This window comes from Triturus cristatus, chromosome 7, assembly GCF_964204655.1.
Source record: "Triturus cristatus chromosome 7, aTriCri1.1, whole genome shotgun sequence".
Lineage (NCBI taxonomy): Eukaryota > Metazoa > Chordata > Amphibia > Caudata > Salamandridae > Triturus > Triturus cristatus.
In genome coordinates this window covers 168,029,566-168,048,219 of record NC_140590.1, presented here as the reverse complement: position 1 = coordinate 168,048,219, position 18,654 = coordinate 168,029,566, and the positions used below count along the sequence as shown (strand labels likewise).

The following is an 18,654-nucleotide window of genomic DNA, read 5'->3' as shown; positions in this document are numbered from 1 at the left end:
GGCACCTTAGCATTTGAGGTACGTGGGATATATGTTGGCCCTGGGCATCTTGTACTAGGGCAAAGTTAAGATTGGAGTAGGGGCATGACACCATGCTAAGTCTGCTTGTGAGCTAGGGATAGACTGTAACCCGGAGGAAAGCCTATTGGTGCTGTGGCCCCGTGAGTAGCCATAGACTGTCATGTTTATAGAGAATTGGTCCTGGTGTCCAGAGATTTGAGAGAACCCACAGCTTTGAGAGAGATCTAATGCTGAGACTGGAAGACTGATCAGGGGTGGTTTCTCTGTTAAGGCAAAGGAGCGTTGCCCCACTAACTAAATTGCCATCAGAGCTAAAAAATATAATGGTAATCAGTTTATTTATTTATTTGTCCTCATTTGTGCAATAACCAGGGATAAAGGAGATAGCAGGGGTCTTGTTTCTCTCTGTGCCATCTTGAGTTTGATTCTGTTTCTGGGGGCCCTTTACTCCGATAGACACCTTCCATCCTGTCCCATTGGATCCCACAAAAGGGGGGCTGCTTTCTAGGGCCACCAGTGAGAGTACCTTATTTGCAGATTATTGCTTATTGCGTAATCCTTGGACATTATATTGTCCCTTTTCCCGTTAGATCCATATCATATTCCCTTTCCCAAATATCCCCAAAACCTGCCCTCTTGATTGTCGCCCAAACTCTCTCCATTTTGTTTCTTCTCTGGACTGAGGTTACCCAATCCGCATGCGTGGGCGAGATATTAGACATTCACTTGATGCAGATCTCTCTCCAAGCCAATAGGATCACAATGAAAAGTAAATTATTGGGCTTGTTACTTCATTTCTCCTCATTTTCACTACTACTGAGTACCCCAAATATATTTAGCTCTGTGCTTACCTCTATGTTGTGGCCCATCACATCTGCAAGTGTCTTACCCACATCTCGCCAGAAGCCTTGGAGCTGGGGGCACTGCCAAAACATGTGTATGTTGTCAGCCTTTTCTTCTCCGGACTTAGGGCAGCACTTCACCTCTTGCTTGCAAATCAGATCATTTATTACCATTTTATTTTTCAATAACCCCGTCCTGATCCAAGCGTCAGGACGTGGGTGGAGCCAAGCTGACTAGCAGCAGTGGAGAGCAGTGATGGTCAGGGCACTTAAAGTTTAAAGTGCACAGGTCTCTTTTGCCGGCCGTCTTGTGACAGCCAGCATGACATGCACGCTTTAAACCTTTCTAACCCAGCTACGACAGCTGGGTTAGCGGAAGTGCAGGCATCCAGTGCTCTTAGGAGTGCTATCCAATCCTGGCGCTGATCTCATGCTTGTTACCAGCATGAGAGCAGTGCCAGGATTGGTTACGGGAGTTGGCTGGAGTCTCGAGGAGAGCAGAAGAGGACTGGAGCAGGACGACATGTCATCGTGCAAGCTGCAGCAAGCAAGGTAAATGTTTTAATTTTTTTATTTTATAGCATCTTGCATCTAGTGCTCGTGAATGCTACCACCCCTTACCCATTTGCTCGCCTCACCTCCCTCAGAGTTTCCAACCGCCACTGGTGCTGATGCCCATGTCCATTCCGCCTGCATCAGTTGTACTCTTGCAGGTGGTGCCCAACCATGCTTCTCTAACTGTCTCTCCTTTCGGGAGATAACTTCTTGCTCTTTCTCTCATTTTTGCCAAGAGGTTGTGACCAACAGCAGAGCTGAGCAAGCCTCAGACAAAGCGCTGTTCAGCTGGCAGGTTTGCGAGGCGCACTTCTACTTTGCACCCCAGTTCAGAGTCACAGTTAGAGTTCAGACACAGTTTACACTAAAGAAAATAGGGGGCGTCTGGGGTGTCCCAAAGCACTGGGTCACTGTACTTTGGTCCATCTCAGGCGTCCCCTACTTTCTTTAATGTTTATTGTATCTGAACTCTAAACCCTACATGACCTTGTAAGGGAAGCCCTTGATACCGAGCGTCGTCCTCCCCCGACAGCGAGTCTGTCCCAAAAGAAGAATCCTACAGGCCTTCCAAAGAGCTGTGAGGTGGTTTCCAGTCCGCCTTCTAGAGATAACGGACAGTATTTGCTCCAAGAGTTTACCTACTGCTGTTCAAGGTGAGGCATGCAAAGGAAGTGACACCTTTCCATTCTTGATTTACAGAGTTAGAATGAACTGTTCCTTTATTTTCCGTATTTCATCCTTGTGTGGTGCAGCTACGGCTTTGGTACAGTAAATGACAGGTGAAAGTATATTTTATTTGTGCCAAGGAGAATCATATTTCCGGCGAAGCGTATTAAAACTAAAGAGAGTTTGCGGGCAACACCCGTACCTTTTCTATTAACATTAAAAGCATCGGGTGCTTTTCGAAGGCAAGTATTTATTGCAATCGTATCGAATCATATGAGCGCCACTTTTAGGCGGTGACATGTTTTCTTTTTCTCCTTGCATTTGTTTTGGGCGTACGCGTGCAGTAAAAACATATATTTTATAGCTATGGCATTAGCTTGGCAAAGGCATTCCCATTGGCGTTTTATGTTAATGTGCAATGCAATACATTTCCAAAAGACAAGAGGGGTCCTGCCCAGACCTGCCCCTCTTCCATCACCCCAGGGGGCTGACACGTGAGTAAGATTAGTGACGGCATCGGAGCCGCAGGGAACCATTTCTTTGTCGTGTCGAGCATTACCAGTAGTGGAAATGTAGGGGCAGATTTATGAGCCCCTTGCGCCACTTTTGCGTCACTTTTAACATGGGAAAAGTGGCGCAAAAGTGGCGCAAGGGGCTCATAAATCTGCCCCGTAATATGTAAATACTCTCGACATGGTATGACGTAGTTAGACATACCACTGCCGAGGGGAATGAGCCAATGTGACTGGCATATCAAGGGGATCGCCAGACCCACTCCTGCATTGCCTGCAGCAAGGAGAAATATATTGCACGGTTTCTTGCCTTCAAGACCCCCAATAGTTTTCCGTAAAAAATCTGCTGATGGGCGCGGGCCGTGCGCTCCTTTAAAATGTGTTCTGGATTTACATGTAAATCTGAAAACGGCGGGTCTGTTTCAGGTCTGCACAGTAACCTCAATTTTGCGGTTCTGATCTTATGCACAATTTATCTATGTATTAAAATCCAAGTCAGTGCTAACTAAGCGAAAACTGGACGGCTGAGTGCCATACATTGAGTTAAAAACAGACGGTTTAAAAGAGGAATATTTTACGCAGGCCCAGTTATAGTGGACTTTGGAGCATCAGCGATCTTAGGTGGAAACAGAGATCACAGCCAACATTAATGGGTGATACACCCTGATAGGTAGGCATGGCGTTACCTATTGCTGGCTATTTGGTCGCTGGCTGTAGGAAAGAGCCTTTATGACATGGTCACTTTTTGCCTGGTGTTCGATACAATTGTGACCGGAAGTGTACTCGGTTCCTGCTAACCAGGTTCCCAGTTCCAAGTCTCTTTCCCTGAAACTGTGCAAGTGTACACCACTTGGCAATGCCTTTAGCACCCCCTGTAAGTCCCTAAAAAATTGAACCCCTGGTACCTAGGGCATGGGGTACTAAAGAGGGTCCCTAAGGGCTGCCTGCAGCATGAATTGTGCCACCCTAAAGGGGCCTCTCGCTAACCACAGGCAGACTGCTATTGTAGGCTGTGAGTCTTAGTGCAGCCAAAAGTGAAAACACAAAATGCCACACTTTCCTGTGTCCCATGCCCATAGACATTGCGTAAAGCCTGGGTAAGTCAACCCTACAGCAGGCCTTACAGCCCTAAGGCAGGATGCACCATACTGCAGGTGTGGACATCTCTGCATGTGCAGATATGCTCCTGTCCTGGTCAATACACGTGCTGGACACTGGCGAAAATTAGTTACCCAGCTACATGATGGCTTCACTGAAACCCAAGATGTTTGGTATCTTGATTCCAGTGATGGATTTATTAATTCATGCACCCAGAGGGCACCTTTGAGGTACCGCCTGAAAACCTACCAACTTCTATTGTGCTGACTGGTCCTAGCTAGCCTGCCACCACAGACAAGTTTCTGACCCCCAGGAGTGAGGGCCTTTGCTCTCAAGAGGTCAGGAACAAAGCCTGCTCAGGTAGAGGGTGTTTACACTCCATACCACAGGATGACCTGAAAATTAGCATTTCAAGGCAGGCAGCTTCAAAGAGCCCACCGCCATTGGTATGTAAATCTAGCTTCCCTCACAGGAGAGGATGCCAACCTGCCCCCATTCAGGGTCCATCTGGAGCCAGGACAGGCAGGAAAATTAGTAGTCAGAGAGGAATGTTCACTTTTAGGCTAGTTCCACCCCTAAGGTCGGCTACCTGAAGTGAATATGAACTGGGGAGTGAATGATTTGGAAATGTTTTCCGTAGAACAGAACATTTTGAGAAAAATGTGAGCTCCTATGAATTTAATGTAAGCCTATTCCCAGGTTACTTTTAGGGTTTCCATTAAAGGAATGGTTGCATTACCCACAGTTTCCGGTTCCAAAGCACTAGATTCATAACCAACTTTTATGGCTAAGGAAAGGATGCAAAACACCAAGGGCCTCATTTATGAGAGGCTTGCATCACATCTGCACCACGCTACGTGGTACATGCGTGACCCAAAACCTCTACATCAGATTGTTTAAGCCATGCAATGCCACTTTGCATGGCTCTGAGTGGCTTCAAAAATCTGAAGTAACAAAATGCAGTGCAAATCGCTGCACTGCCTTACTCTGCCCTGGGTAGGCTTTCCATGGGTGTTGAATGGGGGTTCTCATGCAACTCCTGGGGATGTGGCAAAAACCTGCACCGTCCCATGGGATACGTAACGAGGAGCACACTTAGAAAGTGGAGTATGCCTCCCAAGAATGGTTTGTTCAGGAAGATTTCCCTTTCTGCACAAGAACAATCCTGTATGCAACACAAGCACCCTTGCAGCATGGTGCAAGGGTGCCTGTTTTGGCGCTAGGCTGCCAGGAGGGCACCAGTACAAGGGAAAGGACAGGAATGCACTGTAGTGCCTCAAATACATTTTATTACTGCCCTTTACCTGTCATGTAATGCAGCAGAGCAAGGTGACTGCCTCATAAATGAGTGCCCAAGTGTAATCTTGAAAAGCCAGAACAGGGTGGGTAGTGGTTTGCAGCAGAAAACTGTGAGAAATGCAATGCCTCTATTGGTGTGGTGGAGTCAAACCCATGAAAACCTTTTTCCTTTAGGGAGGACCCCATAAATCGCCCCCAGGCTTTGCTCCCCTGACTGGCTTCTTGTCCAAGCTTCCACACCCAGGGCCATATTTATTATATTTGTGGCTCAGGGCAACGCAGCAAGTCACCTTGCTGCGCTGCGCTGCCCTGCGTAACAGGCAGGAATGTGCTGTATTTATCCAATACTAAAACCAGCTTCTTCTGACATAAAAGAGTCTGTACTGCTCCTTACATAGAAGCAGAAGAAACACTTAAATGATTAAATGCTCCCAAAAACCCAGGTGTCCATAAGGGATTATAGTGGTAGAAGAGATAAGACTGAAGACTTGGAACAGGCGGAACACACTATTGTAGCGATTTAGCAGCTCGCAAAATTGCATAGTATGAGTTAATTAGTAATCATTTACACATTCTGTTAAAGTAATAGTTACAGAATACTCACTGATGGGCATCTCCTCTGGAGTCTGTATAACCTGTAGGGCTAAAAGAACAGAGGGGTTATTAGACTGTTCAAGAGGTAGAAATATTAGCATCATTGATCCATAGGGTCTTTTTGGGCAGTACTGCATTAAAAATTTAATTTTTTATTTTCTAGCGTTTTCAATCTGCCACTGAGCTGATTTCTGATGTTTTTTTCCTTCTACAAGCATTTTAACCTGCATCAGCACCAACCCTATTGGTGAAGGTGTAATTATGTCATTGTCACTGGCCTTTATCGCTGTAAATTTAAAATAAGGGCCTGATTTATAGGTTGCTGAATGGATTGCGATGGTGCAAATGTTACAGATATCCTGTTTGCCTTATTACAAGTGCATTATATTCTGGGACACCTGGAATAAGGTGTAGTCATCATGTTTGGGATGGAGTACTCAACCTAAACTTTAAACGAGACCCAAAATCCCTTCTTAGCATCAGCGGAGGGTATAATAGAATTGTGTGTTGCTAGGCAGGGCTCTGTTCATGCCATCTCTAACTCTTCTGCCTCTGTTATTTTTAGGTCTCGCCTGAGACAGCGCTTTAGCGCTGCTCTGGCGAGACTTATAGTAAGCACTTTTGGAAGTGCAAACGAGTGCTTTCAGGCCGCCAACTACTGTGCATGTGTGCAGGGCGCGCGCACCATTTGGCAGCCTGAAAGCACTCGTTGTCTTTCACTTTCGCGGCCGCTCGGCCGCTTTGATGTTTTATCGTGATCGCGATGCTTATCTTTAGATGTTTGTCCTTGTGTTTTATCTTTATAGCTGTGCTCTGCGAGTAGGCAGTGCCCTGGAGAGTGCAGTGCCCTGCGTGGCACCCTGCTGGCACACCTCTCCTAGTTCTCTATTCCGCCTGCATTTTACTTTCAATCGTATTTGCTTTTCCACGGACTACAGTAAGCGAGCAGTAGGTACACGTGCAGACCGAGGTGCAAGTACCTTTTGGTTAACTATTATGTTTTTTTTTTTCATTTTCATTTTAACCTTGTTTTTCGTATTACGCGTTTGCCTTAAACAATGGCGGACGTGCTTTTTATTGCTCCCCTTATACTCAACCCCCCCACCCCCCCAAACCCGTCGTCCTCCCCACCGCTACCCGCCCCCTTTTCAGTGTTGGTTTACTTTATTTCGGAGCGCAGCACCAGATTTAGGGTCACCACGCTCCGTTTATTTATTTAACTTTTTTTAGAGTGCTTGTTAACTCCTGTCCTGATCTGAAGCTGTTGGGCTGTCACTTGTACCTTCGCTCCCACCACTGGCCACGGAAGTAGAATAGCCCCCCTGCCGCCTGCAGTGGTAGTTGTCAGTCTGTGCCACTGCTCCGTCACAAAGCTACAAGTGAAAGAAAGTATTCATGGGGCACATCGTAGCCACTCCCGTGGCTCACCCGCCCCTTTTATTCTCATTTGGATCACTATCTTCAGTGTGCTATCCGTCCCGAAGTGCTGCAAGCAGCTGAGCGCTTATCTCGTACATTGGCTTAACACATAAATTGTTCTCGGTGCGAATGGTTGATCACACGTCCCATGTAGGATGTTGCCGAAAAAATGCTATAGTGCGCAGCTCTCTTTTAACCTGGCTTAAAGTGTTACAATCGACCCATACAAGGAAAACTAAGCCACATTCTTAAATTTTAAGTATCAGTAGAGGGCCTTGTATACATCTCCCTCTTTCTCTGACGTTTTTTGCAACAGGAACTGACACCAAGATCAATAAGCCATATCATTTTTTTCAGCTTTAAGGAGTTGCCTTGTAATGAAGTATTATCCAGAGTGTGGCTGCAAGTATTTTAACGTGTTGGAGCGAGGTCTTGTACAATTTTAGCTTTCCTCCGGTCTACGGAGATTACTTAAATGACAATCCGACGCTATTCAGCCCCTGCTGTTAGAACGCTGAATTTTATATTGTTTATTAATTCAGTTTTAATAATGACGTATGGAACTTCTCTAAGTTGCTATGGTTTTCAATATTTTGTTTCAGAAAAACGAAATGGTTTTAATTAACTGAAACAAACTTACTAAGCAAACTGTTAGAATTGCGCTCGTCGTGCCTTACTCTTTTTCGGAGAGTTCCAGTGGCAGAATGTAATGCTTCCAGCACCGGGGATCTTTTATTACTAACAAGGCAGTGTGAAAAGAAAAACAATCACCGTTAAATACCTGCCAAGCTCTGACCTAACGATGATAATGTAGTAATTCATGATCATATATATTTTTTTGGTAGTGTGGGTGCAGAAGGTTTTCTTTTAGCCTTACTGTGCTTGTTTTTTTTAAACTTAAAGCGCGAGGCGCGCGTGCGGCCAATGCTTGTTATTTTTGCCTCAAACTGCAGGACGCATAAGGAACTCTGCAGCAGGTGCTTTTCAATGAAGTTCTAAACACGGCGCCCGCTTTCCCCATACCCCAAACTGAGCAGGGCCGATGGTGCACACTGTGCGTGTGGGAGCTGTTTGGTCCAGGTGTAGGGAATTGGAAGCCTCAAGTGCTGTGGGGGCTGGGGCCGCAACGGACGCTGTGATATAAAATGCCGGGTTTGCTCAACACTAGTTTTTTTTTTTTAAATAGCTTGAGGCATTTTGAATGTTTATGCAGTGTGCTCGTTCCACTTTCACTATTTAGAAAGGTGAATTTCCCAATTTATTACAAAACACAATCTCACTTTCTCCCGCCAAATCTACTTCTTGGGTATTCTAAACGGGTGGCATGCAAAACGTACTTTGACTGGTGAGAATATCGCAGTTTGAACATGGCGCACCATGAAATAGCAACCCGAGGCTTGGTGTCTTTGTTGAGAAGAGTGCGCCTTTCTCTTTGAATTGCTTCAGCTCTAATGGAAGTGACAAGTTCTTGACTCTGTCTACACTCTTGGCGCCATGTTGCTTTGGTCTGAAGGGATTGATGACGTGGCTTTGATGGACTCCAGCCTGCTTCTTCACACTTGGCAGTGTGATTGGTGTTAGCTCTGTATGTTGTGAATAGCAGCCACTGTCTTCAGCACTGCGAGCGAGACAGCAGCTTCCACTTCAAAGGAAGGTGACACAAAATGCACCTCCTTTTAAAAGGGGTATTTGAGGGGAAGTTAGAAGACACAGGGGACTCGCCTCTTTGAGACACCAGGCTTAGACTGACCCCCACTGTGCCATCTGCTTGCATCAAATAAACAGAAAAAACATGCTCCCAAAACTACTCATTGACTTCAGGTTGGTTAGAATTTTCTTTTAGGACCGAATGCATACGTATTTTTGTTTTCTCAAACTAAAGAATAATAAGCTATATAATATTTCTAAATGCACCTAGTAGCTGCAGAATTACCCAAAATTAGATAATGTTTCTCAGACAGAAATGTCAGGTCACCCAGTAAAATTCCGAACCCTTTTTCTCATCTGACCATCAGCAGTCGTTTTTAGGTCGAGCCTAGAACAGCGCATGCACTGTTGCTCGAATTTTTGTAAGGGGATTTTCAAAGTGCTGCAGCCGCTGGCCTAAAGCCTATGTGCGCGTGAACGCGCACAGCCGCCATATGTCTCCGTCACGGGTACTTCATGAAGGCGCTTTTGCTATAATCGGGCACCGGCGCTTTAGTTTTAATGTTAACAAGCATTTGCAATGCAATAGGTCTCGCATTTACGTGAGTTTAAGTTCTTGGCATTGTAAATAAAAATGCCTTTTTTTTTTTTTTAAACGGAAACAAAAATAAAAGGCATTGTCATTTGCAATGTCAATAGCTCAAACTCACGTAAATGCGAGACCTATTGCATTGCAAATGCTTGTTTTGGAAGGCGCTTTACAGGAACCCCCAGGCTCATTGGATACTTGGGGACTGATTTAGAATTTGACAAACAGGTTATGTCGCAGCTATCCCGTCCGTCTTATTACAACTGCATTATATCCAATGGCGCTTTTAATAAGGTAGATGGGGTATACGTCATGTTTGTGGTGGAGTATCTTCTTCACCAAACTCTATATCAGGCGCATAGTACGTGCAGCATCACTGAAACTGCATTCCCCTCACACCCTCTCTTTCAAGTTTTTTCTTCCGGAGTCTATGCTTTAAGTTATGTGCCACTGTGCGAGCATATTTGTACCCCATTTAACATTGCAAGTTGGGCAGCAATTGTGCTCCGATCCAATGTTTTTTCACCATACAAATTTCTCCAGGTCTGCCCGAGAGGAATTTGTGTTGAATAATGAGTTGCCATTCCTAGTTTGGCAGGTGGAATAGGGAGAAAGCATGCACTGTTCCCTTGTGTGGTAAAAGTTTGCAGCACGTGATCCCGCAAATCTGACATGCACATCTAAAAATTAAAAGGTAAAATAGTCCCAGAGGAAAAAAACACAAGGCCGTTACGGTTTGCTCTCAGTCCGTTTTACACCTGGTATTTGCAAAGTCTTAGGATTTTCCACGCTCAAGTCTGAACTCTACTGGGAGTGAACTCTTATTTGCATTAGAGCTGAACAGTCATTCTAAGTCATCCTTGCTAGACCCTCCAACTTGTTCTCACTGAATATCCATGAAGTTTCTTGGACTACAAGAAACAGTTCTTCACCTGCATTGGAATGCGCTCCAAGGAACTTTCTCCACACATCCCCGGACTGAAGGGTTTTGAGTGACCAGGGCGAGTGCTTCCACCTTGCCGGAGATGTTGGGACTGTATGCGGAGTCATACCGCTGCACATCATTTCTGGGCAGAACCCTAGACTCATGTACATGGGGTTTTAGTGTTTGCAAACCCTCTGATTTGGTAAATCAGGGGGTTTGCAAATGCTTAAACCTTTTTTGAAATGTATAAACCCATGTGATGATTTGGAAAAAAAATTAAAGCTGTTAAAAGAGTTAGGAAACTGTTACGAATAAGCATTTGGAAGGGGCATGTTAAAGGCATCCCTTCCAAATACTGATTCCTATGCCTTAATATTTTGCGACCAAAATATGTTCTTAATACATTCATATTTCACTGACACCTCAAAGAGGTGGCACCTCATTCACATTTTTTAAAACGCATCCGAAAATGGGCTGTATGCAAAAGCAAAAATGACTTTATTAAAAAGCAATCCACAGACATGGTGGTCTGTTGATCCCAGCAGGCCACCATCCCTGTGATTTGTGCCAGTTGTAGTGGTTCACTATTTGCGACCTACCTCATGCATAGTAATCAGGTATGTTGGATTGCAACCCAATACTAATTGTGAATTTGCAAATAGGTCAATTTACAAAATCTGAATCGATTCAGTAAAACTTGGTATGCAAATTGTAACCACTTTTACCCAATCAATTCTTAGCACAAGGCCCCATGTGTCTTCAGTCAATTAAGTCATCTACAGGAGTAACAATATTCCAGTCTCTCAAGCTATTTTATTACTATGAAACCCTGTGTTCCTTTCAAAAACAGCATCTACTTTAGTAAAGGGATGTTATTTGCTTGTGACTGGATGTTGCTGGTTTACGTTTACAATTTAGCTTTGTTCATGTCGTGTTTTTTTTCTGAAATATTACACCTCCAGGACTACCTACAGAGCTGTCAATTATCCATGTAGGGATCCCCCTTTTGAAATTGCCTTCGGTCTTTTTATTTTTCGTGACCACCCCTGAATGGAAAATCTGACTACTCTTGTCTTAATGTGCTGTGAATAATGCCCTCTAACCATCAATATGTCCATAAGCATCACATGCAAGCAAAGCACATCTTGTTGAGTATCTCTGCTAGACAAATCCAACATTTTAACTGCTTGATGTTTAGAAGAATGGTTAGAAATTTCAGGAAGAGGAAAAAAGAGTTTTAAAGGGTGCGTTAATAAGGCATGCAGTGTCTTGGATATTAGTAGATGTCTATATTCCCAGTAGAAGGTCAACCCTTCTATATGTTCTCTGTCTCAACCCATATGCCCTCAGATTCTCGGCGATTAATCAGCATACTTGTATTCTATGACTGAGCCAGATCTTCTTGTTTAATTGAAAATGAACACAGTGCAAAAGTGCAAAAGCGTTGAACAAGAGAAGAGGTTATAAATTGGGAACTTACCACTGGTGGGTATCGCTGGATTGGCCGAAGAGCTGAAGTCATTGTAACCTAAATTAATGAGTCCAAATGAAATCTGGGGATGCTCCACGACATGGCTGCCAGGTGTGGTACCATAATCGTATATCCCCCAGGAGTACTCTGTTCCTAATATTGGTTTCCACTCTATGTCGGGGAGTGATTTCCCATCAAAGGTGATTTGAGGCACTGACTCTGCCTTCGCAATGAAAACAGCAAGGTTTTTGTTAAAGTTGGGTTGGGCTGTAATTTTGTACCTGGTGGCATAATACCTGACTTGGGGGACTCTAGCCATGTAGGGTGCTAATGATCGGTCCCCTATTTTACCCTCGAAGCTGTGATACAGAACCTCAATTGGCCTGTCGGCTGTGAGGACAAGCGTGTTGGAGCCTCTCATTCCAATCTCGAGCAAGTAGTTTGCGGGAAGGGTCTTTTCTTCCTTAATCTCTCCCAGTTGGTATTTTACCCCTGTTTTTTGGGAAGCAACAACATAGACGTGCACCTTCTCGTCTGGGAAAACAGGAGCTGGTACTAAAAATGTTGTTCCCCAACGAGACACAGGAAGGTATTGTGTGGCAACATCCTGACATTCAGTATCAGTCCGAGAGCAGCTGTACACATTCATCACAGCAACCGGTTTAGCGGAGACAATTTTGGTGCCAGATAAGTAATCCTTGCTCCTTATATAAACCTGCTCGAAGGGTTTGAGGGTGAGGGAGATTTTGCTTCCTTTTTTGTAATCTTGCCCCTCGAACTTCACAGTTGCGTTCAGGTAGATATCTACCGGGTTGAAACCTTTGTAATTTGTAACAGAAAAGCCTGGGTATCCACCACTCGGTATTCCAGACGGGGTCACCACAAGGTATTCGACTCCCAAGTCATACAGCGGGAGGACCTCATTGACCTTCTCCTGCTTGCCCTTGTGGGTCACTGATGTAACAGTTACTGGCTTCTCAGATTTAACGATGACCGACGAGGTGATGGCTACCTCCCCCAGCATCTCCTTCGGGATGGGTATTTCTACTGTGATGGTCTGTCCCTTCTCAATGGTGACTTCTTTCCTGAAGTTAGCTGGTTTCAAGAAGATGGTAACTCGAGTAAACTCGTAGTAGGCAATGATCATCAGCGTGATGCTTGTTGGCTCATTTGAGTTTGAGTTTCTTGGGGTGGGGATGACGAACTCCGTTCCAAAAGGCCCTTTCGGCTTAAGTTCTAAAAAGAGAAGAAGGGAGCACAGAAGTAATCCCAGAGTTATTGGAGCCCTTTACTTAGCCATCAATATATCATATTTACACATTCAATTAAAATTTCCCACTCCCTTTTTGAATCAGGCTCTGTGTCGGGTGGGACATTTTAGTGAAGGACCAAGCAAACATATGGCAGTTTGATAATGCATTGAAGCACACTTGTCTGCTTTGCTACAGATAGTAAATACCAATTGAGTTCTTGAGTTTGTCAGGCTGTATGCAGGAAGGGCTGTTTTAAAATATCACACAATTCTTTATTATTATTGGTAGTAGGAACGGCTTTTCATTCAAAAATATAATATAATTCTTTATTATTATTGGTAAGGATGCCTTTTTGAAAGCCAAACTCTGTGGTGTGAATGGTGAGTGGCAAAAGTGGAAAAGTGTGTACTCATATCAACAAGGGTTTTTAAGGTATATGTGACACTTAGGATGGGTATATGAATACTGATACATAGTTATGCTGATGCCAAAGGTGTTTATTGTGGTAGACATGGAGGTTTCCATTGCTTTTCTTAAACAATCCGATGTGTCATGCTGGAGACAGACTTCTCCTTGAACTACCACCATGCTATGTTGTGAATCAGAAAAGCTGCCTACAGGTGCGGAAATCCTATGGAAGTATTTGTCGTGCAGGGTTAGAAGGCTACAGTGTTATCACATAAAGGGTCCTCCTTTAGGAGCACTTTTGCACTGCCGGAACGTCACTTTTTTGACGTTCCGGTGGCGTAATGTGGCCCGGCATATATACAAGGCTACGTAAAGCCACTTTATATAGCTTTTCATGGCCTTGTAAATTTGTGCCTCTTTCAAGCGGAACACAGCGTGAAAGGGGCGTTCCATGGGTGTTTTTGTGGCTGTACCCAAGTAACACCCGTGGAATCTGAAGCATTCCCAGATTTAGAAGAAATTGTAAACCTGGGAATGCATCAGAATTTAGCGTCACACCAGGGGTTGCGTTAGGCAGGAGCAAAGAGAAGAAATTATTTCATTTCTCCTCATTTTTTTCCTTTTTCTATGTGTGCTGCATTATGCAGCACACATAGAAAGAGGGAATCTCCTGAATTGATTGGTTTTGTGCAGGAAGGTGTCCCTCCCTGCCCAAAATCAATCAGCCCTGCAACACAGGCACCCTTGCACCATGGTGCAAGGATGCCTGCGTTGGCGGATGGCACCCCATTGGGTGCCAGCGCAGGGGAAAAGGACAGGAATGCACCGTAGCTCATAGATACAGCACATTCCTGCCCTTTTGTTTTGACGTAGGGCAGAGCAGTAAGATTCCTTGCGGCACTGCCCTATGTCAAAATGTCACAAATGTGGCCCGCAATGTTTAAGGGTTTGCCGATTAGGAGGCACGACTTGTATTAGGCGCAGTCAAGGGTCAGACGCCATGGGTTGTGCAAAGATGTAACAGCGTCTGGGGAGGGCTAAGGTCTCTGCGGTCCTGCTGGGGATGCCTTTAACACTTAACCCCTTCTATGCACGGGGAATTCCCGCGCCGTGCGGGCGTTTGTATTAGTGGGCGGGGATTCGGACGGCCGGGAGCCGTTGTGCGCACACGCCCACCGTGACACATGACGGCCGTCATGCGCATGGAAAAGGTTAAGGGATAGGAAGCAATTAATCAGGGGTTTGAGGTCAGAGGTTAGGGGTTGCCGTGACGTCAGGGGATTTGTCCAGGTTAAAAGGTAGCAGTGGTAGCTTGCTGATGACCAGTCAACGAGATTATTGAGAGCAACGGAGTAGGGGTCAGAGGCAAGGAGAAATGCAGGAGTGGGGAGTGACAGGAGGTATCACCGTACTGAAATCTAGTTTTAGGAATCCTTTACAATAATCAAAGTAAATATTTTGAAAAAACATAATTTGTGATTCGAGATTTTGTACTTTCTAGTGGTAAAGTATAAGTATGATCCTTATGCCTTTGGGTCTTTAATTTTTGAGCTTGGATTTTCGAATTTTGCCAGTTCATATACAAACATCATTTTAACCCTGTATAAATATTTTTTTGTTTATATGGAGGTCATGGGAAGTTCGCCACTGGGAATGAAATTGCCTCTTTCAATCTTCATTGCCAAAAGACATTGGAGTGATTGATAGAGACCAACAGGGGGCAATGCATAAATGTCCTAAAGAGTCTTCTGTGGGTTCCTGGAATGAGGACAACAGTGAATGGGAGGTGGTGGAAATGTTCTGTGTAGGCATCAATCAGAGGTTATTCCAATTCGGTGTTTTCGGGCTTTCCCATTGATTTTAAATTTGAAACAGAGTGTGCAGCCACAGAGCAGAAGGCTTCCCGTTTTTATGCCATTTTGCCTCAGGAGAGTCTTGAGACATGCTTTTTTGGCGCAAAAGTCTAAGGGGCTTATTTACAAGGCCCTTGCGCCACTTTTGCGTCATTTTTAACATGGGAAAAGTGACGCAAAAGTGGCCCAAGGGGCTGGTAAATCTGCCCCTAAATATTCTTAGCAAATGTGGTTGTCTTCAGACAAGGGAAAGTTATAATATAGGAGCATATTAGCCATAATTATATGTTTGAGGTGCCTGCACTCTCAGAGGGTCTTGCTGCTAATGAATGATGACTGAGCGTCCCAAATGACGCAGAAAAAGCCAACAACATCAAACGGCATATGGGTCGGAGGACATCTTGCCCAAGATGTTGAACCATACATGAACATGGGCTGTGTTAGCAACTTGACTGAACGCAACTGGATTTATATTTTATTTTATATTTATTTTTATTTATATTTATATTTATATTTATATATATATATTTATATATATATATATATATATATATTTATTTATATTTTATTCTTCCAGGCGGCGTTGGTATGTTATGTTGTGGAGAAGTGTGGCTCAATGATTAGAGCGGCAGAACCTGATGCAGAGGTCTAGCCCGGGACCAGGGTTCAATTCCTCGCCTCGGCAGGTCTTGGGCTCAAAATTCCACGGACCTGATAATTCTCGCCTCGGTGCCATTCCAATCATGGAGTCCCACTCTGCAACTCTGGGCAATAGCTTGCTTAATCTCCACAACGGCCCCCACAACGCTAAGGATGCCTGGCCTCCACCTTGGGGGTGCCCAGGAGTGGACGCCTCACAGGGAAAGCCAGGATGGGTTCCACAGTGGTATTCGTACAAGTGCCTTGAGACCCTTGCGGGTGAGTAGTGCGCTATACAAGTATCAATTTACATTTACATTTATTTTATGGCATGTTATGTTACATATATCTGGTATAGCGCAAAAGGACTCACTACCAAGGGAGTATCTTGGTGCTCTCTATGGTTGTAGGCAAGAAGGTCAATCAGAAAAGCCAGGTCTTTAAAAACTTTTGAAATCTATTGGAATCAGAGTAGAGCGAATATGAAGAGAAAGTTTGTTCCAGTGGTAAGAAGCCCGATAGGAGTATGGCCGTCTGCTGTATCACGCAGTGCGGATGAGGTGCGGGCATGGCAACAGTTGATCCCCTGTGATCTAAGATTTCTACTAGGACAGTAACAGGAAGGTTTCTCTTGTAGGTAGACCGGAGCCTTGGCAGCCAAAGATTTTCTGAACAAGACAAAGAAGCTTGGAACAGTTAAGCTAATTTTGCTAATATATATATATATATATATATATATATATATATATATATATATATATATATATATATATATATATATATATATATATATATATATATATGTGTGTGTGTGTGTATATATATATTTATATATATATATATATTTATATCTTCCATATTCCTTTCTCTCCATCCCCGGAACCAAGAAAGGCATGAACTCCAATTTCTTAGTGCAAATCTAAATTTATTTTTTCAGTGCACGCCTGCCATGAGGCGTTTCGAACCTCCAAGGGTTCTTGATCACATGACCCACCACGTAATTTCTCCCCATTTTTAAAGTGACAAGTGCATTTTTTATACTCTTGCTCTTATAGTGAAACTAGAAAACAGACTATCCGTGTGTTTTCTACATCCGCCTCAAACAATATTCACCTACCTTACCAATGAATAATTATGTTTACATTTTATATATTTGCATAAATGCAACACATTATATAAACAGAAATATTGTTTGTTTCGGTACTGATTTTCGATATTGTCTGCTGCTTAGTACCACTTTAAGCTCCATGCTTTATCACCACATGGAGCTTATTTACATATACGCATAATGCATAAAAATTATGTTGACCACAGCACATCATCATTAACCTTGTATAAAATAAACAATTAGTTATTAAAATAGTATAAATACATATTTTAAAACAGTGACATATTACCTGTGTATCTTTATATTATGATTTCATTATATCTGTGCAAAATACGCTATTTTATGTAAACATTTCCTATTGTATGTAAACAATCAATTTTAATTTTAAGATGAATATCATATTGTGCTAAATGTAAGAAAAAAGTGCTAGTAGTCTAAAAGTGCGTTGTTCACATGAACCCATGTTTTTACAACTCCACTTAAAAAGGAATGTGTGTGTGTTTGCGTCCATGCATGCATGTGTGTGTGTGTGGGTGTGTGTAAACTTGGATTATTCAATGGGGAGCTGGTGAATGAATATTTTACTAGATTTCACTGCCAGCCTTAATCCGATAGGCATAAGTCACAAAGGTTGGCGTATGAGTCAGTAGGCATGGTTTACGCCTGTGAGAACTCCCAGTTTCCTTGTAAACTTCATGAGTAAACCAGGAGTACTCCTGGGCTCATTCAGGACTAAGGCAGGAATGCTACAAAAGTATGTCATAGTAAATTCCTCTGCATGAGGCTGCTACTTAACTGGCTTTCGGTACATAAAAAAAAATACCTAAATTATTGAGTCCAAATGAAATCTGGGGATGCTCCACGACATGGTTGGCAGGTGTGATACCACAGTCGTATATCCCCCAGGAGTACTGCGTTCCTCATATTGGTTTCCACTGTATATCGGGAAGTGATTTCCCATCGAAGGTGATTTAAGGCACTGACTCTGCCTTTGCTATAAAAACAGCAAGGCTTTTGTCAAAGTTGAGTTGGGCAGTGATTTTGTACCTGGTTCCATAATCTCTGACTTTGAGAACTCTGACCATATAAGGTGCTGATGATCGGTCTCCAATGTAACCCTCCAAGCTGTGATACAGAACCTCAGTTGGCCTGTCGGCAGTGAGGACAAGCGGGTAGGAGTCTCTCATTTCAATCTTGAGCAAGTAGTTTGCGGGAAGGGTCTTTTTTTCCTTAATCTCTCCCAGTTGGTATTTTACCTCTGTTTCTTGGGAAGCAACAACATACACCGCACTCTGGGGCATATGTACAAGCCCCTATCGCCACCACAACGTCCCTTTTACGGACGTTGTGGTGGCGATAGGGGCTGCGCCTTATGTACAAGGCAGCATTGCACATAAGGCACCCGTTCACATTATGGTTAGCGTGAAAGGGGAGTGCAGTGGGTGTTGTGGTGGGCGTTTCACCGCAACACTCATTGTATTTGATGCTGCCCCCTATGTACAAGGGTGGCATACATAGCAGGCAGAGTGAAAATTAAGACCAGGAAAATCCTGGTCTTAAGTTGGCAAAACGAGGAGAAATGCATTATTTCTCCTCGTTTTTGCTTTTTCCATGTATGCTGCCTTGTGCAGCACACATGGGGAAAGCAAAATGCCATGGTCTGTTTATGAACAGGAATGTGTCCCTTCTTGTACATGAACAAACCTTTTTTTTAAAAATGCCATTTTGTAACTTTTATGTTTGCTACTTGAAGTA

The 18,654-nt window shown here is 43.8% G+C and overlaps 1 protein-coding gene across 1 annotated transcript in view; it reads right to left on the bottom strand.

The window, feature by feature from the left end:
• Window positions 1-18,654, bottom strand: part of LOC146809134 (uncharacterized) — a 277,381-nt gene that overhangs the window by 212,154 nt on the left and 46,573 nt on the right. Inside the window, exons 9-10 of the mRNA XM_085615949.1 lie at window positions 11,648-12,874; window positions 5,598-5,636 (exon numbers count right to left, since the gene is read on the bottom strand). Coding sequence (XP_085472075.1) covers window positions 5,598-5,636; window positions 11,648-12,874 — 1,266 coding nt within the window. The remainder of the gene's footprint in view (window positions 1-5,597; window positions 5,637-11,647; window positions 12,875-18,654) is intronic.